Source organism: Apis cerana, linkage group LG13 (assembly GCF_029169275.1).
Source record: "Apis cerana isolate GH-2021 linkage group LG13, AcerK_1.0, whole genome shotgun sequence".
In the NCBI taxonomy this organism is placed as follows: Eukaryota; Metazoa; Arthropoda; class Insecta; order Hymenoptera; family Apidae; genus Apis; species Apis cerana.
In genome coordinates this window covers 4,083,534-4,108,250 of record NC_083864.1, presented here as the reverse complement: position 1 = coordinate 4,108,250, position 24,717 = coordinate 4,083,534, and the positions used below count along the sequence as shown (strand labels likewise).

At 36.0% G+C, this 24,717-nt stretch overlaps 3 protein-coding genes across 6 annotated transcripts in view; 2 read left to right on the top strand and 1 right to left on the bottom strand.

The window, feature by feature from the left end:
- Nucleotides 1-42: 42 nt before the first annotated feature.
- On the top strand, nt 43-4,441 carry LOC107998797 (tubulin glycylase 3A-like). Of its 2 annotated transcripts, none has more exons than XM_062083663.1 (11): nt 43-858; nt 935-2,345; nt 2,412-2,545; nt 2,613-2,705; nt 2,764-2,939; nt 3,000-3,138; nt 3,196-3,316; nt 3,479-3,569; nt 3,652-3,822; nt 3,887-4,143; nt 4,242-4,441. In XM_062083663.1, exons 2-11 carry the CDS (start codon nt 2,018-2,020, stop codon nt 4,403-4,405), a joined length of 1,674 nt encoding a protein of 557 aa, XP_061939647.1. In that variant the 5' UTR covers nt 43-858; nt 935-2,017; the 3' UTR covers nt 4,406-4,441. The 2 variants fall into 2 exon arrangements, with proteins under 2 accessions (XP_061939647.1, XP_061939646.1); XM_062083662.1 differs by having other exon boundaries at nt 3,196-3,409.
- Nucleotides 4,431-10,281, bottom strand: LOC107998798 (UPF0430 protein CG31712). 3 transcript variants are annotated; one of them, XM_028667197.2, is made up of 6 exons: nt 9,953-10,281; nt 9,538-9,594; nt 9,140-9,187; nt 8,618-8,843; nt 5,715-5,798; nt 4,431-5,650 (listed from the first exon to the last, which is right to left on the bottom strand). In XM_028667197.2, exons 1-6 carry the CDS (start codon nt 10,093-10,095, stop codon nt 5,486-5,488), a joined length of 723 nt encoding a protein of 240 aa, XP_028522998.1. In that variant the 5' UTR covers nt 10,096-10,281; the 3' UTR covers nt 4,431-5,485. The 3 variants fall into 3 exon arrangements, with proteins under 3 accessions (XP_028522998.1, XP_016913742.1, XP_028522997.1); XM_017058253.3 differs by having other exon boundaries at nt 9,538-9,678; nt 9,953-10,095; XM_028667196.2 differs by lacking the exon at nt 9,140-9,187 and having other exon boundaries at nt 9,538-9,678; nt 9,953-10,095.
- Nucleotides 10,282-10,879: 598 nt separating this feature from the next.
- LOC107998795 (serine/threonine-protein kinase 25) overlaps nt 10,880-24,717 on the top strand; it is a 78,382-nt gene continuing 64,544 nt past the window's right edge. The window contains exon 1 of the mRNA XM_017058248.3: nt 10,880-11,570. Within this exon, the coding sequence (XP_016913737.2) occupies nt 11,556-11,570 (15 nt within the window). The 5' untranslated portion in view covers nt 10,880-11,555. The remainder of the gene's footprint in view (nt 11,571-24,717) is intronic.

Here is a 24,717-nt window from a genome sequence, read left to right as displayed (position 1 = left end):
TAAATTAACCAACATCAATGGCAACTTAAAAAATAAAGCAAAATTATAAGTGAAACTATCAGACAAATGGAGGCCATCATTTTTCAAAAATTTTTTAAATTTAATGCTAAATTGTAAACAAATTAAACGATATATGTTCTATCTGTCCATACTTGTCACGTGGAATGGAGTGCGCCGATTTATCTTGGAATTCTGGAGATACTGTATCCGTGAAGAACACTTTGAATGACGATAAAAATATCAATCGCGTCGATGAAGATAATTTTCAATGCACATTTTTCCGACAATCTAAACGCAAATCTTTGGTATGATATTTTATAAAGAATAATTTTCACGTTTCATTAATTAAATTTACCCTCTTTTGGCAGCCTACGAGCAACGTTCAACCTTCATTAAATGAAAAATCTATATCATTTTATTTATCTGATACTTGTACCGATTCGGAGAGTGAGCTTGATGAATCGAGAAAAACGCCATGTGTAGAAACGTTTTATACGAATCCTGAGAACTTAAGTCTGAATAACGATCAATTTTTAAAATCACATAATAAAGTAGTTACTTTACCGAAAGTAACATTTGATCAAAATTTGTATATTCATTCGGATAATCCAAAATTTTCTACGAAGAAACGACCTATGCGTAAAGAAGATGAAAAATATTTCACAAAAGCCGTACGATTGAAAAAGAAAAATTGTTTGAAAGAAAAAACTGATTTGAAAAATAAAAAGTATCATACTACAAATATGAAAGTCTATACATCGCGATTCCCTAAGAAATACAATAATCAAATAATAATGAAGAATGAAATGATCTTTCAACAATTTATGATAAGTAATAACAATAGGAATGTGTATTCAGGTAGGATTTTATGAAAATTTAATTTTTCTTTTCTTTTCTAAAACAATAAGAAATATGTATCGTTTATTTTATTTAGATCAAAAAAAAAGTATTCTTCGTGGTACTAAGAGAACCTATGATTCCATGTATATCATAAAAGATGATATTACTTCCAAGAAGAAAAAAAGTATCGAAAATAGAATCATGAAGAACAAACTTTTGTTAAAATCTGTACAAGATATAATTCGTGAAATGAATTTACAAGAAGCACAACAAAAAGCATATAAAAAGCAATTGGAGATGAAAGCATATAACATCAAGCCTGAGAATAAGATTGCGGAGATCGATTTAACGAAATTGACGAGAGAGGAAGTGCAAATTAAGAAACCAAAGAAAGTTATGAACAATTATGGAATTAAAATCGAAATAAAGAAACCAATTTTTAAGAAGCCGGAAATAGAGAAATTATTGAACGAATCTATGCATGAAGCTATAAAAAAATATAGATCGTGTACGCATTCATGGGAAGAGAACTGGAAGAAACTCAGAAATGTTTAAAAAATATTTTCTTATCGTAAATCCTGAATATAGAACAATATCGAAATTTATTTATCGATTGTCAATATATCGATTGTCAATACATCGATTGTCACAATCGATGTTATAAAATGGTTTCAATTTTTTATCAAAAGTTTTTATAATGTAAATTAAAATGTGAAAATAGAGACATGAATAAAACATGTTAAAAAATGAAAATTTTTTGTTAATAAAAAGATTGTACAATGCGGCAAACGAAGAATTGTATAATTTTTTTTGAAGCTAATGACCAAGACAATAGAAATAATACCTTGATTACAGATTCTAACCATGGATTTCCCAATATTCAAAATAAAATATCAGAAAACACAAAACATAAATCGGAAATCTCGAATAATATAAAAACTGTAGTGACACGAAAATGGCAAATTATGTTAATCTCCGCGGATTGCACAATTAAAAAACACTGTCAAGGTTGGCAGGTACGAAAGAATTGAATTAAAAAAGCAACAGAATATTTTCTACAAGTAATAAAATACATATAAAAATATTTCGCAACATTTTTTGTAAGATATATCCAAAAGATCCAAAGGAAATTGAGGAAGAATCAAAGTTAATTTTAAAAAAAGTTTCCGATCCCATAATGGTTACAAACATAGAACCTATAAAAACTGCAAATGCCGAGATTCTTTGCAATCGCGATGATCTCGATGATTTACTTATGGACGAGGAGAAAGAAAATGAGAATACTTACGGCAAGATTATTTTGAGGGAATACATGAGACTTCTTAACAGTGAAAATGCAAAGATCAATTTTATCTTAAAAATTTTATCAAAAGCTGTAAACGAACATAAAATTTTCGTGATTTATGGTATATTTCCACCGATAAGAAAACCTTTAGGACAGAGAGGTTGGATAGAGAAAAAATTTATCAGAAAAATGCTCTCAATGTCTCCAGAAATTTCCGAAGGTTATTGACAGAAACTCATTCCATTTTTCGACAAAAGGGAAAATATATATATTCTTCATATTTCAGCTGGTTTAGAAACAGTCGAAAAATTGTTGAGATGTCCTCCAAATTTTATATGGTATTCCAATAAGAGAGCATCTATTAGAACAGAAGACAGAACCATAGTCAACAAATTTACTGGATGTTATTTTACGTCAAAAGTTGCTTATACCAAATTTCCATTATTTTTTCCTTTTGATTTTAGAACTTATGTTAAAATTATTTCAGGTCGATATGTGCAATAATTTAGAGAATATTTCTTGGTATTATGAAGCTGACGTATCAAACGTACAATTTCCACGATGCTACAATGTTTATCAGGTTTGTATGCAACTCTTCTGCATCATGATAGTAATTAAAATATCTTGCACGTATTCAGCCTGCACAGATAGAGGAATTCATTCAAGATTTTTACATCACGGCTAGCATGGGAATTCTTAAGTGGTTTTTATACTTCGCCAGTGTTGTTGGACCAAATGCCGTTTGGTCAGAAGACGGGACTATTCCTATAAAAGCAATTTTATTCGCTCTTGAACGATGCAGTGAATATATAAGGTTTTAAAAAAAAAGTAATAAATTTAAAATATTTTCTAAAAAATTTTAAATAAATTGCAGTGTTTGTGCACACGAAGATATAGACGGAAAACATAATAAAGACATACCGATTCCTGATTGGAATGAATTTTTATCGTGGTACAAAAAAATTTTGCAAAGACGTGGAGTATTGCAAAAAAAAAATGAAATAAACATTGAGGTAATTAATATGAAAATCAGATTGAATTGGTAGATTATATTATGTATTTTTTATTAGGAACTTTTACGATACACATCAAACATTATGAAAAGAATGATGCAATGTCGTCCCCAAACTCAAATCGATGGAATGAGGAATATCTGGATTATAAAACCGGGTGATAAAAGTTTGGGCAAAGGTATAATTCTTAAGAATTCATTATCGGAAATTTTAACAAAAATAAATCAAGCTTCCAAGGAATGTATGCAGTATGTTGTGCAAAAGTACATAGGTGAATGTAACCACATCAGTATCAGAAAGATATTAAGAATAAATTAATAATATTGTTCGTTATTTTTAGAACGACCACTACTCGTACATAGAACGAAAGTTGATATTAGGCAATGGTTTTTGATTACCAGTACGCAGCCTCTTACAGTCTGGATATACAAGTATCGATTTTTCTCTACCTTTGAATATTTTTCCTCCATTTTTCCTATTGAATATTTGCTTATCGAATCATTTGTTTTGAAGGGATATTCTGGTTCGTTTTGCATCGAAAAATTTTACACTCAATAATTTCCACGAATCGATTCATTTATGCAATACAACTGTGCAATTGAAATACAGAAAAACAATACATGAGGGTGCACCAATACCTAGCGAACTTCATTGGAATCTTCATAACTTCAAAGAATATTTAAAGTATGCATTTTATATCACTTTTAAGATAAATCTAGAACAATTATTCAATGATTTATCTTCTCAGAGCCATAGATCGCGAATTAGCATGGGAAAAGCTCATTAAACCGGGTATAAAACAAAATTTAATTGGGGCACTTCTGGCGTCTCAAGAAAATATGGTCAATCGAAAAAATAGCTTTCAATTATACGGTGCTGATTTTTTAATAATGGATGACCTATCAGTCTGGTTGATTGAAATCAATACAAATCCAAGATTGCATCCTCCAAGTAGCAGTGTTACTGAAAAACTTTATCCAGAAATAATAGAAGATACTATCAAAGGTAGCCAATCAAATTTTTTTTCGAATTTTCTTAAAAATATAGAGAAAACAATTACGATTACAATTATTTTAAAAAACAATTACAATTTTATTTTTAAGTGGTTTTAGATCGTCGTAAAAATAAGAAAGCAGCTCGTGGTAAATTCGAATGCATTTACAGACAACGCAATCCATTTTACAGAAATGTTTTAGGAAAAGGAGTAAGTCTTGGAATTCGTGGTAAAGCTGTATTTTCCAAAAATTCGATTCGAAGTCGATTATAAAACATGAAATATAAAATAAACGAGATTTAATAAAAACGTATTTATTTTATAAGTAACAATGTTTTAGGTATACAATCCTTTATGAACGAATGATTTTTTTGTTATATCAATACACATTTATACACGAATGCGTACAAGAAATATATGTTCATGGTTGCATTCATACTTGTGTACAAATTTATGATCCAGTCAACGTATTATTTTTTTTTATCAGCATTCTTATTTTAATTTTGATTAGAAAAGAACATTTTTACTCTATTTTTTTCTTCGTCGACAGAATGAACTCTGTATTAAATTCTAGACGTATGCACAATTCATTAAAACCTCGATTTAACGTACTAAAAAAATTAGCTCTCCTGTTACTATTTTTTCGAAATTGATTTTTATATTATGTATTACAGATGCACAATAGTTCTATTCTCGTAGAAAATTCATGTATACACTTGTGTTTAATTACAAAATCTATTTGGGTCATCGAGCTTGAAAATGCGAATGCATTAAATACGATTCATTTTTCATTAATATATCTAACTGAAATAAAAGTATTTTTTGTATAATATAGTTACAGAGAAACAGCATTATATAAACTGCATTTGCAATTTGTAGAACACACCAAACTAGGCTAGACCACACTTCTGTCAAACAGATCAAGCAAATTTGTACAGAATATTTTTTTATTATTACAATATAAAAAAAAACATGTATAACATAACAGATAAATACAAATTCTTGCTTTATTACGTTCCTGCACAAAACATATGTTTCTCTGTATTGACATCAGTGTAGTCTCTAACAGGTAAAATCCCACCTGTATTGGGTTTCGAAATCTGTCAAGTATAGAATTAATTATTCAATTCTGATGTACATATGATCATCATAATCAAATAAAAAAATTCAACATTGCCAGATTTCGATGATTATCGCAAATACATTCTGAATGAGCTTTGGATCTTATTGCTGCATCTTTTATGTACTCATGTACGCGCAGCATATGTTGAATGTTCTTGCGGAATATGAATGATTCCAAATCCGACAAGATGTATAAATATCACATATAAAACTGCACGAAATGATACAGACTCACGTAACTGGCTTTAGTGTAAAGGACAATTTAGGCCTCGAGTTGTTCTTCCCGAGGATTTTCTTTTGTTCCTCTTTAACACGTTTTTCATGTTCTTTTCTCATTCTTTGCCTTTCTTCTTCCATCAAACGTTGTTGTTCGACCATAGCCAATCTTTCCTCAGCCTTATCGAAAGAAATACTTGTTAGTCATCCAGATTGTCCTGGATTTAATTCTTCAAAGACCTACCAGTTTCTTCTGAGCTTCTTCTATCTTTCTGTTGTTCTCCTCCAAGATCCTCTCAAGCTCCTCTCGCTTCTTCCGCTCTTCCTCCTACAACGACAATGGGATCTATTTACATGAAGCAATGATGGTGTTGTTCACCAGCTGTTGTTACACCGTTCATATTCAAAAATCATAGTGCCGCTATGTCAACAGTCTAGTGTTATACATCCTAAGAACCATTCTTTTTTTATATGGAAAAGATAGTTGGGAATATGTGAAATTTCGAGGATTTGAAAGAATTAGGATGGCTTGTTGATATAAAAGTAACGGAGGATGTATATAAACTCAGTTTCTTCATTTGGATTAAATGAGCTCCTCTTAGTTCCCAGCGAATGCTGTTTATTGACAGATTCCCCAGATGGAAATACGACGACTTAGGATGCCACTTGAAAGTGAAAAAACGTGAATTATGATTCTGAATCAATTCACTGTGCATGCAAAAGGATGTACAGATAATTTTAACTCTCCTTTCTTAAACGCGATATGTTGAGTAATTCTGTTAAGTGCAGGATAAACTTTAAATGCAGAAGGTATAAAAATATTGTTTTAAAGAATTAAAAAAATAAAAAAAAAATAAAAAATATAAAAAAAAAAAAAAGAAAAAGAAAAGAAAAAAAATTATAATAATTTTTTTCACAGATAATGATGGTTCACATATCTTCGATAATGGCTGATGTGCATTTGAAAAAAAAAGATGGAAAACGTATTAAAAAAATATTTACGAACGAGTGGTGCCATCCGCCCCGACCTGTCGATTGAATGCGTTGTGTCCCAGGTACTAATATTTAGCAAATCTAAAATAATCCCTAATATTGTCTTTCCGATACATAGTGTTTAAACAAAGAATGATAATAATAATATCGGTATAAAATGAATTATGAATATATAAATTGGATAATACCTGAATGAAGCTCGCGCCAGCACGTAGGGGATGCCTTCTTCATCGACAATCACTCAGCAGTGAGTAAAATACCGGCATCTTCTGTTGGTAGTCAGTAAGGAAGGTGACCTATATATTGCTAGGTCGTGCTTTGTTGCTATGGGATTCTAATTCTGCCCTTTAACGTCTACCTCTCCCTTTCTAATTAATTTTCTCCCAAACTTGTTCACATATTCAGTGCAAACTCAATGTGCAAAGCAATAAGAATAAAAGTATGGTCAACTTGTAATCAGGGTCGCTGTCCATTTGACCGGAACGTGCTGATTTCCCGAGGGTGAAAATAACCAATTGTGCATATACATAAAAAACATAGTAGAAGAAAACTCCTAGTCGTATTTGAAGGAAAATGAAGTATTTATGAATATTTATAAATAGATAAAAAAATATATATATAAATAGTCATTATTTTCTAAATATATAAATCATAGCCAATTAGATCAAATAACAGGACCCCTTCTTGTAACTCAGAATATTGGTTATACTAAATTAATCAAAGCTGTTATTAGAGCTTAGAATGAAAAAGTTACGGGATAGAATAAATATTTCTTTCTATTCTTATTAAAACTATTAATATTTCTATTATTTATTGTCATTATAGTTTGCATAAAAAAGCATTTTATCAAGAGCAGTTTATATATATATATATATATGTATGTATGTATGTATATATAAACTAAATATATATTTTCTTGAATTTTCAAATTTTAAAGTAATCATACAATATTATTTATATTATATATTTTTAATAATTGTATGATTAATAAAAAAAAAAGTTTTATGTGAAAAAAGATCTATCAAAAAAAAAATCTAATTCACTTTTATTACTACAAATAGGAATATCTTTGTTATACCGCCTAAATAAAGTTAAAAATAATTGTGCAATTATATTGATAAAATTTAAGAAGATTTTTATGAAAAAATTTGACAATTTTTTAAATCTATTGCTTCACTGACAGCAAAAACTATTCAGGGAAAAATATCATTTTCCTAGTTTCGTAGAAAAATAACTTTATTTCAAACTTACGATTGCTTTTTTCTGTTTAGCAAGTTACAAAGTTTGGGATCACTAACTTTAAGTAATTGGATACTTCCTTTTCTACTTTTTAAGAGATTAAACGATGCGATTATGTGGACATTCACATACGCGGATATAAACTAGATCAATAAATAGTTAGGTCTGTTGAATTGTCAGGTATAACAATTGTAAAAGTTGCGAGCATAAACATAGTTAATGCATTCGAAAGCAACTTTTGCAATAGTAAATACGACTGGCAATCGAAATATTGTGTGATGAAAGGTATTAATGTTGTACAAATATATAAATATATACATGGTACAAATACAATATTCTGTTCATAAATATCCGATACATGCGCCTATAATAGCAAAATTCTTCCCACAAGAGAAAGTATACATTCCCAACAACGCGACCTCAGTGGATGTTGGGAAGTCGAAGCAATGTGGCTTTTTAATATTTTTTCTCATTAATAACCACAATGCTTCAAGCCCAAACGCTGTGATCGCGAAATAGAAGCTTAATACAGCGCTACAATCACACGTGTTAGTTTCACCATAAATATATTCAATTAATAATATTTATATAATTTTTGGAATGCCCAATTAGAATTTTCTAATTTTTTTTTTTTTTATGTAAATACATGCAAACATATAAAACCCTAAATTTTCTTTATAGTTTAGAAACATTTAAATTAAATTGCATCTTACCAGTCAATTCATTATAAATTATAAAATACATTTCCTCCATTATATATATATATTTCATTAATATTATAGCTCTGCCTTTATCAAAATATATTGTTTATTTAAATATAAAAATAATGCAAAGATAGAGCACCAGATTTATTTCCTGTTGATCGAAACAGCGCTTGGGCTAACACTGGCCAATGTTTCTCTGGATTGGTCTTACCTCTCTTCGTTTTTCCTCCTCACGAAGTTTTGCTTGTCTCCATTCCATTTCCTCCATCATTTGACGCTCCATTGCCCTTTTAGCTTCTTCTACCCTCCTTTGTACTTCAGCTTCTATTTCCTCCTTACGTTTTTCTAGTTCTTCTTCTACCCTCTTCTGCACTAGTTCTTCAATTCGCTTGGCAGCTTCTTCTTCAACCATTTTTTGTTCCACTTCACGTTGCCTTCTGCAAACACAGAAATATTTTGTTGTTCTAATGCTACAAAAGTAGCATATATGCTTCAAATACATAAGCATGCTATTTATTTTAATCATTAATAAACAAAATGTAATCATCTTATTTAATTAAAGAAAATGTATTTTATTTGATATTTATAATAATAATAAAAATACATAATTTAGAATTAACATATATTTTATCAAATTCTAATAAAAAATGATATGTATTAAAATATCAGGTACTTATATGTATATAATATAAAATAATTCAACCACCACCATGAGATAGTTATACAATCTTACCCAACTGCACTAGCGGTGAAGGTTTTGTTCGATAATTCTTTCTTTTTCCTGACAACATAATTATAAATAAAAAAAAACGTACACCAATAGAAGCAAAACTAATTTTCTTTATTAATTAAAAAAATAATTAAATATGTTAAAATTTATATTGTTTTTGCCTTTCAAAAAAATAAAATATAAAGAATAATATGAAGAAATATTTTTTTAGGGATAAGTACCTTAATTTTATAATATCAAATGTACGAAGAAATAATAAAAACATTTTAATATTATCCTTTCTAATATTTTAATATTTTAGTAAAAACAAGAGATATTACAGATAAATATTGTTAGTGAAAATACATTTAATTAATAAAAATCAAATAAAAAATAATTAAATTTATATTAATTATAATTACCTTTGCCGCTCCATTTCTGCCAGTCTTTCTACTTCATCCATTTTGCGATCTCTGTCTCTGTATGAACGTTTCTTATGACTGACTATATGTACATCATCTGAAGCATCTGATGAACTAGAAGATGCAGAATGGGATCGTTTCCTGCAAAAATAAATAAATTCTTTCAAATTCTATATAACTGCAGAAAGAAATAATTGACGCGACAATTAAAGATCAATTGACTAATATTTATTAATAGAAACAACGCAATTAAGATATATATACAACAATAGGAGATATATAAACCTCTAATTAGGTGTAATATATATCAATAAAAAAGATTTTTTTATTGACTATATAGCAAAATGGCGGAAAATTCGATAGAATGAAACGATTCCAATATGCATACGTTCAATAATAAAGTAAAATATATTACCTTGTTTTTGAACTACGTTCTTTTGGCTTGTCAGAATACTTGTTGTTCGAATGCTTCTCACGTGATTTTGAACGTTTTCTTGAATGCTTGCTCTTATGACGCCGCCTACTAGGAGATTTTGTCCTGGATCTGGAACGGCCCATTTCAACAAATTCTGTCTTTTGAAGAATTCACTTGTAAAACTAACGATATATTAAACACTAAGAATGTAAATGGACATAAAAATAACCGAACACTACGCGAACACTGTAATAGAATAATGAACCATCCACCGTTAATATGTACACCACACTACTGACTTACGCAGTTTTAGCGGCCATGTTTAGTATTGTCCAAGATGGCGCACAAGCTTGAAGTGTCTCTGTTTGTTATAGTCTTTTTTTTAAAAATTTTTGGTGAAGTTCAAATATAATCCATAAAGAGTGTTTTTATTAGTTATTTTAATATCTCTTTTTCTATAATCATTTATTTTCCGATTTTATATTTTAATAAAATATTATATATTTTAAATTCTTACATTCAAATTTCACGGTAAGAATTCTTCTATCCATTTTCAACCAATCAAAACGCAATTGCAATATTATACGATATTTGCTGTTTATAATTATTTTATAACATTAAAAGTACATAAATATATATTTATTTTCTATTTAAAAAAAAATGAATATACGAATAATTATAAAATAATTATAAAAGAAGGAATAATATACAAAGTAATTAAATATATTAAAAAAAAAAGATAGAAAAAGAGATAGATAGCATCGCGAAAATGATCAGCATCGGAAAATAGCTCAATGAAATAAGAGACAAACTTTGAAAGTAATTGCGTCGCATGTGTTCCGAAAAACCGCGGTCTTCGTTGGCAATGGCACCCGTTCACAGCTGTGTCGGCGTCGCGCGCATCTCATTTGACTCGTTCCGCGACAGCAGAAATCAAGATGGCGCTCCTCTGTTTGCGGATAGTTCTGCGACGAATATAAATACGTGAAAAAAACAGTGCGAGAAACGGTTACAACGTATTGAACAGATTGTGACGATTGGTATATGCGTATGATATAGTGACAATCGATTGGTAACGTGTCGCGATAACTGTAAAGCAAGGTAGCCGGGTAAGCCGCTGCGGTATTTCGAACATCGGCGAAGGTGCTGTCGGTGCCCACCTGAGGAATGCCAGATTATCCTCACTACGGTAACTCGCTCGGCAGGGGGATGCTAATCGCGTGACGGATCGCGTGCAAGTTGATCGAAAGTGTTTCGTAGGTGGTCCCCCGCAAAGGTGTACGGTCGTGTTTGTTCCGTGACGTATGTGTGTCGCGGAGGGCTGTAAGACAGGTCGGTCGCGAGTGTCGTCGTCGTCGTCACCGTCGTCGCCGTCGTCGCTATCGTCGTCGTGGTCGGCTTCGTGTTCGTGTTTAGTGTGCCGCGAGTGGCGTTTTTCGCGGCTTCGATGTGCTCTCGTCCTCCCTTGGATTTCTGGACAGGCGAGATCAGCTGCTGCTGGAACAACTAGTCCGGCGGCTCTGGGAGACGATCCTCTTCTACAGGAGCGGTGGGGCAAGGAGGTGCCGGAAGCAGCCGCGAGTCCGGAAGCATAACGAAGAAGATGGCCTTCAACGAGGTAAGTTTCATCGTTGCATGCTTCTATATCTTGCTATCTTGCTATCCCGTTTGGTCGTTCGATCCCGTGAGCTGACCTCGCGACCCCCAAACGCCAATTCTAACCTAACCTCCGTTCCTGCGCACAGCTGGCATGTTATCAACTCTCCCCTCTCCCTGCATCTCTTCATTCTCATCCTTTCTTTCTCTGTTTCTCCTTTCGTTTCTCTCGAGATACCGTGTTCTTTTGTGTGCAGTTAAACGATCATGAAATCAAAATCGGAACGATCCGGTTATTCTTTAATAACATCAAGCTATACCGCTTTTTAAATTCGTATTGCACGGTATACATTTCGAACGATATTGTACTATCATCTTTAGGTTATGATACGTGCGAAATATTAGAACGTTGTAATTTATCAAGGATTTTACGTTGTTGAGTAACAGTATACGTGTAATTTATAATAATATTAATGTTTTCTTTTGAATGAAATTCGTTCACCTTGAAAATCTTTTAAAAATATTTAGTGAAAATTCGTCGCAATATCGTTTATACTCTTTGATCATTGATAATCAGAATTAATATTTGTATAATATTTATCATTATATTATGCAAAGAAATCACTTCGCGAAAGAAAACATTTTTACTACGGTTTGGTAAACAAGTACAATATAGTGTAGTAATGCGAGAAAGAGATGAAATTTCGTGCTTACGTGTCCACTGCGACTATCACCGATTGTCTGCCTCGGTAACGTTTCTCTGTGACATTATTGCGTAACCATATCCCATAAAGAAACACGGGTATAGTGTTTCCACGGCAGAGAAGAAAAATAAAAAGCATTTCAGTGTACTACCTGATTCATGCGTAAGATGATACATTAGAATGGCGCACGTTTCTGAACTTCTCTAGGATCGTTAAAAATCGTGACATCGTTAAAAAAATTATGTCGTAAAATGGATAGGACATAATAAAAATACGTACGATAAATAAAGTGTTATCTATACGATAGTACGTGAAATGATTTGAACCTCTTCATTACATTTCCTTGGCTTTTTATCATCGTTGATGACGTGTAATCACGATTGCAATTATGTATATGCCTTTTATTCTATATATTCCTATTTATTTTTGCTGACCATTCAGCGAACAAAAAGAGCGCTGACCAGTAATTAATATACCGAGATCGCATGTCATCGATAGATACTCATATCGTGCCATACAAAACATAGAAAACATGTATCGTAATTGTACGCGTGATTAATGATTTTTTTTTTGTTCGGTTGCATTAATTGTCGCAGTTTTCGTATTACGAAAATTTTCGATAAATATTAATACGATATTTATCTCGTAAGTTTGGGGAAAAATTATCACCGAATAATTAACAAAATTAGTATTGATTTTAATTGCAGTCATTTACATATAAAAAAAAATAATGTAAAATAGATATTTAGGTACTATGGATCGATAATTTTAACGTTGAACGGAGTTGATCTTTAGCATTTATTGTTAGTAGCATCTTTTGACGTAATAAGTGGGAAGAGCAGCGTTTATATACTTTGCCTCGGGCATTAATACCTGTGACTGTATCGCTCTGCGTGTGTACGCTTTCGCATACATGTGAAAGCTTATGCGTAGATCATTCATCCGTTCCACGTGCGCAATTTAAACGAGAAATTAATGAAAGAACGCATCACCGTTTGTCATTAATCTTTATATGCTACGACTATTTATTACGATTTTTTATCATTCAGCTCGCAATCTTTATTTTCATATTGTAATTTGCATTACTTTGTAAAAAAAAAATTATTTTCGGTATTATTTCGATCACGTCTTTAAGAAACTCGCGGACGCGTTATTGAAAAAATTAAATAAAATCTTCATACTTTTGATCGATCGTTCAAATCGTGTATCAATCGAGGTGTAAAAATCATGGTACAAGAAAAGAGATAAAAGTGACAGCCCTTGCAACTATGGCATAGCACCTATATGCTATCCAGTCATATCGATCGAGATGGAATATATACAAGTAACCAAAGTGGGATTCCATCGTTGTTCTTCCTTCGCACAGCACCCATTCGTTCGTTCACGATCATATGGCTTCTTTCTCCATAGATAACGCGTCTACCTTTTCAATCTTTATCTTTCACTCCTTTCAAACTCCCAAATATCTCGTCACACCTTTCCAGTTCCCGGTTTAGTTATTTTCTCACCAAAAACTTATCGAACAAACTTTTCGAAGCCATTCAAACAAGCCGCGGTGAAAGTAAAGATTGTTGACTTTCAAAACAAGTTAGCCGAAGTTTTTAATATTCCTATATCGATAATATACTCGTTAGTCAAATCGAAAGTTGATTCTTACGGAAAGTTGGAAATAAAAATCATTTGCGAACTAACGATTTAACATTACGAAAACAAGAAACCCGTTGCCCGTAGACCAACCAATAGGCATCTGTACATACGTTTAGATCGACGCACACAGTTGGCCCGTAATCGACGTGGTTATTCTTATCGTATTCCGGAAAGTCTAGCTCGCACCTCGGATCGTCGAAACGCGCATAAATATACGCGCAACATACGTAACACACGGTATATACGCGTATAGTTATCGGCCGCGTTGCAAACTTTATCGGCGTAGCAATTTTAGAGATATACGCCTATGTCTGTGCCACACGTTTCCATACGACTATACCGTTATTACGTAGGCAGTAAAAAAAAACGACGAAGTTTCGTTCCTTTTTCTTTTTTTCATTCGACGCGTAAGAAACCAGAGGCGTGGGCGGAAAGCAGGTTACACCGAAGATTCGCCGCATTTGATACCGGGCATTGATCGAACAAATCTATCTCGGGGGATCTTTATTATTACATTTAAACGCGTTATCGCGTCAAGATCGCGTGAGAGCCGTTTTTTAATTAACGTCGATTCGTGGATGTCAAGGATAATACGGGCGAGTAAAAATAATTCGAACGTTGACACGAATTTCGCGGAACGTTGCGAGAAAGAGGGGGTTGTCGCATCGGGCGAACATACTGGCGAAATTAATTTCTATAATAGAGTTATCAACATCGGCGAAGATAGTCGTTACTATCGCTTAGGTTACACAATGGACGATTGTTTGATCGTGGCCTCGATGCAACGTATCTGTTCCTTGGTCGCCGCGCGCGGGGATATAAAGTATACACGCGGACAAATGCGTACTAGATCCGCCGATGTTTCGACCGAATCCGTGGGCGAGCATCATAGACAACGAGGAATTGAACTATGGAAATTGACAAAGGCGAGTACATCCGTGATTAAGGCTCTCGACGCGGACAATGCGCCATTGTGCTCCATTTCCAGGTGTAATATCTACTTCCCGGTAAATTAAAATCTGTCGGCCCTCGTTTCTACGGGGAACACGGCCGTTTACGCAATTCCTTGTACGATCGTGATGGGACACGATGATAAACGTTGGCTGGATCGAAGGAGAGATATCGGGATAAGGGAAAGGGATCTACGAGCGCGATCGATACCGCGCAGAGGCACAAGGATCGAGAGTCGCGACGAAAAATGCAATTCACGTTATAAAATTGAAATTTATTGCCGTTCGCCGCTCGCTGCTTTTGTGAATCTAAATCGTTGCGTCGTGACCACTGTCGTAAATGTAAAAAGAGGCACGATGGGAGTTTGTACGGGTTTACAACTCGTCCCTCTGTAACAACTTCGCCCGTGGTGGTTGGCCGTTTTCCATTTTATTTTCGATAAAATATGCACGGTGAAAAAGAAACAGGGGTGTCGCGCGAACACGCAAAAACGGCGTTAAAAATTGGCACCATTGCCAAACCGAGACCGATCGTAATCGCTGAATAATGGGGATCCGCGTCGATGGAACGTTGGAGAATCGTGCGACTAACATTTATCCGTATAAAATTTGTGCAACGCGTGAAATCATTTCTCTGAAATAATTTATAAGGTAAAGGGGCCCGAGAATGTAGTCGCATTGCAGGCGACACGGAGTTTATTCCGCCCTACAACAAGTGTTGCCATAATTCCCATTCCGCGTGGGTAACCTCGTTCGAGACACAACGGTGCTTTAATTATCCGTTTTCTGGCCGCGATGTACGACGTATAAACACAAATCATACCCGAGAATTTCCCCTCTCTTTCCTCTCTTTTTCCTCCTTTATGAAAGCTCGGTGATTTGGTGGCGTGCAGAGGGCAAGGTGCATCTCGACCGTGTTCCCCCAGGTATCGTATTTTCCATAAAACTTTCGGATTGGAACAAGGCGCGCGGGAATTAATCGTGGCGGCGCATTCGGTGGGTTTCGTTCGCCCGTAAACGTCAGCAGCGTGTTGCCCCTCGTAAACCGAGTAATAGCTTCGCGCTCGTCCACCCCCTCCACGTACACGCGTCTACCCCGCGTATGCGCGCACTCTGCATCCCTGTGTACGTGTATTTACACGCGTGCAACTCCCCCCCAAGCGGGGCGGCTTGTACCGGTGCATTTATACGTGCATCCGGGTGCATGTTCGTGTACCCGAGCGCCGCATAGGTGATAACGGTGCGTGGAGTCAGTGTGCTCGAAACAGACGGTGTACAGGGTGTTTCGTAGGGTGTTGCGTGGTTTTTAGCTGGAAAGGTCCTAATTGGACCGAGAGATGATGGAACGTATCCGGAAACGACGTCGTCTTCTTCTGGATCGGAGGGAAGAACCCTTACCCTTCTCTTGCATACTCGAGAAATTGTTAAGGTTCCTCCCCCACCTTAGACTTGAAAACTATGGGGAAGTTGGTACGCGGTCTTGGTAAAGTTTCGTCGTAAACAGAATTCGTCCATAACCCGAGTATTTTCGGAAGTGTACACCCGATAAAACTCTTAACCGCGCGGTTGTACATCGCTACTTTTAAGAGCACACGGTATGTATGTGCATTGGAGCGTATTGGTGTATTGCATATGCAAGATTGCAGGAAGTTAGGAAGGGATGTAGACGCGTATTTCAGCGCAACCGAGGATATTGACGCGGTGCTAATCTCGAGCCGATGAAACTTGATTAAGACGCGAGATTAATTGGGTAAAGGCTAGGCAGCAAACTAAACTGTATGCACTGCGTTTCTTCGGAACCGTGAATATCGCGTGAAGAAATGATCATTTTTATAAAACGGATGGAAAGAGAGAAAGAGAGAATATTAAGAAAAACGTGGTCGATATTTTCGAGAAAGTTTTAATGAAATCGGTCTAAATAATTATCGAATAAATTGTTTTAACGAAGTGCATTGGCGCACGCGAGCCGCACTGTTCGTGCTGCTTTCTCAGGAAAACAGCCGTGACAGGTCAGGAGAACGTGTTTCTCGGTTTCCGAGGCAGGAAATGCTACTCCTAGTGTCACGGGGATCCAGTTTTCCCGTCTCCAAGAAACAGGTTCGCTTTTTACGCGAGACTAAGAAAACCGTCGAGTTGATCTCGACTCGTACAAATCCAAACTTCTCTCCCCTGGTCACGTGTACGCGGGGAAAAATTAATTGGAGAGTGTTTCTCGATCCGTGGAAAAGATCTAACAATAAGAACACGAGATCAACCGAGGTGAAAAATTCAATTCGTGTTGTTGTTTCGGCTTCGGTTCGCGTATCGTTGTTAGTTTACCTTATCAATTTTTATCTGTTTCGAAATCACCGGTCCTGATAACGGTACGGTTGCGCAATCGAGGGAGACACCTCGAGACCCGGGATGCGATAAAAAAGCCTGTTGCACAACTGGTTTTCGTTCATGGTGAAAGGAAATTCCGATTCCGCAGTGATGCGTTGCGCGCGCCCGTCTACGAAGAATCGAGATGGAACTGTTCGTTTAATCCGGAAAAAACTTTTATTTGCGGCGGGGGCCTTCCGATGCCTCGGACGAATATCACTCGATCCGAGGTGAAACGGCCATTCGTTCGATTGCACATGTTTCACACGTGTCACAACGATTACGTTGATGTTCCTCTTTTTCTCTTTCTCTTCTTCTTCTTCTTTTTCTCCCCCTGTTCGAAATCGAATCCATCAGTTTGATTCCATCGAGAATCATTAAAAGTTTGCAGAGAAGTATATAATTAAAGTTTGCCAAAGATCCACTCGGTTCGTTTCTCCGCAAATGTCCTTGATCTCTGTCGCGTAATTTCGTGCAATTTCGAAAGTCGCGTTTGCTTTATAGTGGAAACTTCTTGGCTTCGAGATATTCTGTTGCCGCGAAACTTGCGAACAGTTGTAAGAAAGCAGGGTGGAAGAAAAGAGTTGGACGAGTGGTGCGCTCGGAAAGCACGACTCGGCAGAAGTCTGGACTCGGAGAAAAGTGAGAGAAAGCTCGATGGCACGTGGCGGGCTCGAAAGAAATTCGAAAGCTCGATAAAAAACGGAATCCGAGTTTCCGAGACGTTCGTATTTTCGCTCTATGATTTATCCCTTCCGCTAAACCATTCTTTCTTGCCTTAATCTCAAGAACAAACTTTGAGCAGCTTCCATTTCCCTTCTCTTCCACTCCCTTTCGACGTTATATTCCGCGAGGAATCGATCTTTGACGGAAAATTCGAGCAAGTTTATCTGCTTGCTTTTGTAAAGTCGGTATAAAGCGTTCAACTATGATATCGATTTATCATCTGCGCGATATGATACTCGGGTCGTTCGTTCTAAAGCACCGTCGCCAAAGGTGTCAGATACGACTTGTCTTTTGTGAATACGCGCGAGGAAAGAGGTATTGACCCGAATTGGTATATCGGCCGTATAACACTCAATCCCCCTGTTCACCTTTCGGAAATATCTTTTGTAAGAGGTACGGGGCATCGATTGAGCCAATATCTTGTTGCTTCGAACAAAGGATAACGCGATTCGCGGATAAAGGGAGAGAGAGAGAGAGAGGTGTTGAAAGTAATTGCATAAAAGAATTCGGGTAAAAGCAATTATACCTTAAAGAAGCGGGAACTCGTAAGGATTCGGAAACAAGATTCGAAAAATTGCCTCGATCTTTCCGTAGTTTCATTTAATATCGTGCGAGCAACATTCCATATTTGTCCTCGATCGAATATCCTCGACGAGGAGTTCAATAAACGAGTTATTGAACACGGTAAAAATTAGATGCGCGATTCATCGTGTAATTTCAATCGTGTCTACCGATTTTCTTTTTATCCGAGGGAGACGTTCAAAGCTGTATACCGAGGCTAGGGATCGCGTGAAACGTGAGAAAGATGCGGACAAAGGAAATGAGGTATTCCGAGCAGTGGGCTGTGCGTTCTTGGCCACGATAGGAAAGGAAGGAAGGAAGGAAGGAAGGAAGGTTCGATAAATCGAACCTCCGGGATAATAGAATTCCTTTCTTGATCGTCTCACTCACCGCTCTAAGTATCGTCCTTTCCTCGTCCTGGGAATAAAACAAAGACATCCCTCGATCAAACGCCGATTCCCTCGGCCATCAAAATGCGTCCATAATTTATCGTGCTTCGAATTACGCCTTATGAAAAATTTATTACCGATTCTTCACTCTGTTAATTCTGTCTCGCGATCTCTTCGAATATGCTTAAAAGAAAAAGAAAAAAATCCCTCGACAATTTCGTTACACGGATTATCGGGATCCGCCGACGAAATGGTATTGCGCTTTAATGATCCAACGATTCCGTATTTCTATGATAATTTCGGCTCGAGATTTCGCATTATCGCAAAGTGAATTGTCGCTCGTGGCTACTGTATTCGATTCGGAACGGTCGGTGGCCATGTCGAGCCATGCATGCATTTGACAGATTTTCAATGATAGTTGATCGACGTGGATTTCGATGGGTGCGTCGAGTTATCCAGAATTGCCAATTAAAACGTGCTAGGTGGAAAGGCTTTCGGATATCGATCCATCTTTCCGTCTAATTATCCTCGTTTTTTTTTATCGTTTTTAATTCGAGTAATCGAGTAAGATTTGTCGAGTCGAATGAAATAGTTCGAAAAAAAGAGAGAGAGAGAGAGAGAGAAGTCGAGCTTTTTTTTATTTCGTATCGCATTAGATTCGATCTTGATAAAAATCGATCGTGACAAGAATCGTTATTATCCGGGCCAGGCCAGCCGATGAAATATATGAATAATTCCGTCCCTCGCTTCCATTGCATTGCATACGGATGATTTAAAGAAAATCGATCCGTGATACTCGTACGGAATTTTCTGTGGTCCAATGATTTTTATGTCTTGGTATACGTCTCGTCCGAAGAAAATTGTTTCATTAGGAAGCGAGTGGATGATGATCGGATCCTCTTGATTTCTTCTATGTTGTTTCACGGCTTTTCTCTCGACTTACGACTCTCGTCCAACGGCTTTGTTTTATTATCTTCGCCGCATTCTCTTTATTCTTTTTATTCGACGCCTTTTTATATCTCCTCCTCTTTTTTTTTCTTCTTCCACTCTCGCTTCCATTTCTTGGATCGAATATCAAAAGACGATGTTTTCACAGAAAGATCAATCGTTCGTCGCAACCGAAGCGATCGTTGAACCTTAATTATCTCTTATCAATTTACCGCATATCGTGTAATTAACTCGTCCGACTTAGGGAACGACTTGCCACCAGTTTCTCGACATCTTTATTTCTATTTTTTTTTTTATTCTTTTTATATTCTTGATCAGACTTTATCATAGTCGTAATTATTCCGTATATTGAATTTTCCGCATATAGATAGAACATTTTCTTCTGCTTGGTTGACTCGCTGAACGAGCGCAGAAAAATTGGCATATCGATGTATCGTTTATCAAGTAGTTTAATTGTAGAATATTAATGTAGGATTTGAACGATGCTTTTATTTTCTTTGAGTTTCGAGGATTCCATATCTTTAGGAGTTATCAACAAGTCCCTGTTTATTCGCAAAGTGCATCGATTTGTCTTGTGCAAACGAGCGTACGACATGAGAAAAATGACGCGCCTTTTTCTCGTGAAAACTCGCTCTCGTGAGGCAAGAACAAGTTCCACATCTAGTGGGACGAGGGAACGCGAACCCCTCTTTAAAACGGGCTACATCAAACGATGTAGGTCCCGATGGTACGTTTTAAAGAATTTGTAAAACCGTGTAGGCGCCTTAAAACATTTCGTTCCGCGTTGCTTTCTAACGCGTTCCACTTTCTTGGACGTTCTTCGGGGGATTCTCAACTGTTGTAACATGGTGTATGGTAAAGCCGGGCAAAATCGCTCAAATCGTGTATTTGTGAAAATGTCAGCAATCGTTATTGAAGAATTTTGTTTTTCGTCTCGAATTCGTAGTTCGTTGGAATGATTTAAGGGGATCGTAAAAATTTTCCATGAAAAATAGCCAGTTAAAATAGTCAGATACAATTCTTATGAAATTAACGAGATAAACACAGATAATATATCTACACATATATTCCGGTTGTTTCGATACAGTGACACTAATGTATACTCCGTGCCTCTAATGGAATTCGTCTTTATATCCATCTTTATAAGGAAATGTTAGAAAGATACCGTTGCCTCCACGCCTCCGAAATTGTTTTATAACTATCGATGACGTTGCTATTTTGCAAGGACTTCGTCGGTCCTGTAGAAAGCAGAGAAAAAAAAATCCATTATCCTTTGAAAAGAGCGTCTCACGATTCGCTATTTGCAAAATCGGTACGCATAATCGTGGATTATTTGAGATGATAATGAAGTTGTAATATTTTAATCAAACGTTATATTCTACGAATATTTTTTCTTTTTTTTTCTTCTTTTATTTAGATTATTTAGATAATGTCAGTCAATGTTTTAGAAAACTCGGTATCATCTTGACGATTCTAACCGCGATAATAAGTCTAACGCTAATGAATTGGTTCTCAGGCGAATTCTGTCAGGTAACGATCGTTCCTCATCTCTGTCGATATTAAGAGCTCACGAGTACACGGTAGTCGGTACTTATGTAACTTGTTCGTACACGTGTATTGCAGCAAAGCCCGTTTCGCGAATTGGATTATGCACCGAAGACATAACCAATAACCATACTCCTGTCGCGTTCAGAATTCTAAATCCGGTGTACTTCGATTCGAGACGCGTATTAATTACGAAGGATAAACCTTGCCAAAGTTATTAATGAATACTCAGCGTTATTACACCGTGTTACAAAGTTATAATTATTTTATCGTCGTTCGCCGTGCTCTCGATCTAATGATCCCGTTAGCTATATTTCTCGAATTATATTCGCCCAATTAATAAGAATTAACGAGCTAATTGATAACGCGTAAGACGATTATCTACCGCGTCTAGTTAAAATTTAACATCGAAATATTTGCATATGTTAATATGCAAACGTTTTAATAGGTAAACCGAATTAACCTCGTTCGAGGAATGTGACTCTTGATACAGAAACGGATGAAACGTGCGATTAAACGCGATGGGCGAGGCATCGAGGCATTTAATCGGAAGAAAAGAAACGTTGAATGGAGAGGTGGTCTTGAAAAGTTGGATGGCAATCGAGAAGGTGGTTGAATAAACGCGACAATGTGGTTGAACAACTGCTCGCATTTTTCATCTCGGATTTATTTTTCACCTTCTTTTTCAATTTCTCAGTTTCACTTTCCAGTCCAACTTTCCTTGTTTCGTTTCCGAATAAAATTTCGTTTGTTCATTCCGAAATTATTTTCCGTCCAATTCGTGTATATTATTTCGATGAACGATCCGTTCATTTGTATCAGAAAATTCGAAAGCGACGCAGAAATATTTTTTTCAATCGCAAAGCAACGAAGCGTTAGAGAACGGTTCATAGGATACGCGAGAGGTCCTTGCCCCAGGACACGCGCCCCGCAGACGGTCGATGGCCAGGGTAACAACCGAAGGAATACGTATTCCACGCTCAAGGGGTATCCACCCTCGGCGTATAGGCGTCGCGTCGACACAATCGCGCTTTACTTGGTATGCGGAAATCTCTTCTATTTTCCGCTCGAGGCCATCAACCGGCTAATTAGCAGCAGAATGATCGACCACGTTGCTGAAAAATCCGTTTAAAGCGCACACCCCGATACATCCGCGCGTTATCGCGGGAAATAGCCGAGTCGGTGATGTTCGTACGAATCCGAAAATCGATGTGCGAAGCAGCAAAAATACCGTACGTAGGAAGGTACATGGTTACAGCGCAAGAGCCGTACGTCGAGCCTCATTCGATCCTCCTTTGCCTATCTACGTAATAAAATCCATTTCGAAACGATAGCTTCCAGGACAAATTAAGGATTAACGTTCAATCTCATGCTCAATTTGCTTGCGCCGCGTTTGGCCAACACCGGTTATCCCGTTGCACGTACGCGAAATTGCATTTCATTCTTAATCACATATCGGCGAAAAGTTCGATTAACGAGTCACTAAACCGAACCTCGCCAAATTTCGATAATACCGTTCCAACTGTTCTTCTTAATAATGCGGCGACTTTGTAGGAGATAAAGCGATGGGGCGGAATTAAAGGGCAGACGCCTTTAATTAAGGCGATCTCTAATCAAATAGTTGAGGGAGACGGATCGATAAAGGCGGCTGAGGTCAAGGAAACATCAAACAGTGCCTTCTAATCCGCCGGATAACAAGGTGTACGCCAAAATTCGCGTGTAACAATTGCGAGCATCCCTTTCACTCTTGATCATAAATTAATTGGAGCTTAATAAACGGGTAGAATCGCGATAAATTTTTCACGAACTTTAGTGGAGATTCGTAGCTCGATTCCACGTTCGATTACGTTCCTGTTTCGGATAATGCGCCCCTCAAAGGGGATATTAAATTGGTGATCGAGGTACTGATTCCCTTTTGTCAGCACACACCTCCCGATTCCTTTTTCACACTTGTTTCGTCTACTTACCGGTTGGTAGGTGTCGCGTTATCCGGAACGTAATTTATCCTCGACGATAAAAGTCCTCAAGGCTATTGATCCTGACGCGTTGCGCCGAACGCTTTTATATACGGGAACGGGAACTACAACGTAACGGTACAAGCCGTAAGTGCATCGTGTAGTTATAGTTGATCTATACTCGTGAAACTGTTCGCCGGTTAATGAAAGAGTATATATTTTCATCGTAACATCCTAAACATATTACGCTTTAATTCGCCATTATATCATACACCGTGTGGTTGTAACAAAGTATTTGGCACACGACGAGTTTTAACAATTTATTTATTATTAATTTTTATACAAAGACGTATCGTAAAATAAGTAGAGGAAGAATCGAATTAATCATTGGCGCTCGATCGAAAATAACCGCGGTATGATACGAGTCTCGATATAACGAGCTCGTAAAAACTAGTCAAATGTGAAATAACGAGGTATCAGAAGTAACGTTTTGACAAATCTACGAACAGATAAGAGTTTTACTTTGTTTTAAACTTCGGGAACTTGAAAGAGAATACAATAATACTAGAAAATAGCGCTACTAAAAATTATTTTTGATATTTTGAGTAATTAGTATCGCTTTCTAATGATTTAATTTACCTCGTTACCATCGCAATATAAATTATGTTGTGTAAAAGGATGTGTAGTAATTTGCAAATTTACAATTTTTTTTTTTTATTATCACGAAGTATCCTTCTTTTTTTAAACGATCGCGGATCTTTCGTTTAATTCAATTATTCCAGAGAAAATTACGTGGACTTTCTTCGCGTGTTTTGCAATTTTATTGAAGTTAAAGAAAAAAAAAAGAAATATATCTATCGTCTTGTGAGATCCGATTGTAGAATATTATTGAAAAAAATATATCGAAATCGGTGACATATATGAGATTCATTATCCCGATTATTTAATGAAACACGTGAATCATTTTATAAGCGTAGATATGTGTATAGACATAGCGGAAGAATTATAAAGCGTAATTAACAACGTTATTAAGATAAAATAATCATACGTTAATACTATCATTTGTAGAAAATGTATTCTTAAAGGTTATCGATTATTAGATACAAAAAAAAAATTATTAATTTTTACTTCTAAAATGAATCAAGTTCAAATTAAAAGGAATTAGTTTTGCAAACGAGATAATTATGAATATTAAATAATTTTTGGGGAATGCGGAAGGTGGGAATTCTGTGCCATTTTCTCTGTTTGCTTATGTTTATGTTCTCGCTGCTTTTATTTCCTGAAATTTTTAGCCGCATCTGTCGCGCAATTAATATTTTAATCAAGCACACGAGAAAAATATAGCCGTTGTTCATACGTTCTGGAAACTGCGTACGCTCGTTC

What these genes read in the sequence shown, in the direction of transcription:
- LOC107998797 (XM_062083662.1), top strand. Translation starts at nt 2,018, where the DNA reads ATGGTTACAAACATAGAACCTATAAAAACTGCAAATGCCGAGATTCTT. An exon ending in GATGCTACAATGTTTATCAG is followed by an intron (nt 2,706 to 2,763) that starts GTTTGTATGCAA and finishes GCACGTATTCAG; the next exon opens with CCTGCACAGATAGAGGAATT. An exon ending in CGATGCAGTGAATATATAAG is followed by an intron (nt 2,940 to 2,999) that starts GTTTTAAAAAAA and finishes AATAAATTGCAG; the next exon opens with TGTTTGTGCACACGAAGATA.
- LOC107998798 (XM_017058253.3), bottom strand. Translation starts at nt 10,095, where the DNA reads ATGGGCCGTTCCAGATCCAGGACAAAATCTCCTAGTAGGCGGCGTCAT. An exon ending in GCAGAAATGGAGCGGCAAAG is followed by an intron (nt 9,188 to 9,537) that starts GTAATTATAATT and finishes TTATGTTGTCAG; the next exon opens with GAAAAAGAAAGAATTATCGA. An exon ending in TTCACCGCTAGTGCAGTTGG is followed by an intron (nt 8,844 to 9,139) that starts GTAAGATTGTAT and finishes CTGTGTTTGCAG; the next exon opens with AAGGCAACGTGAAGTGGAAC.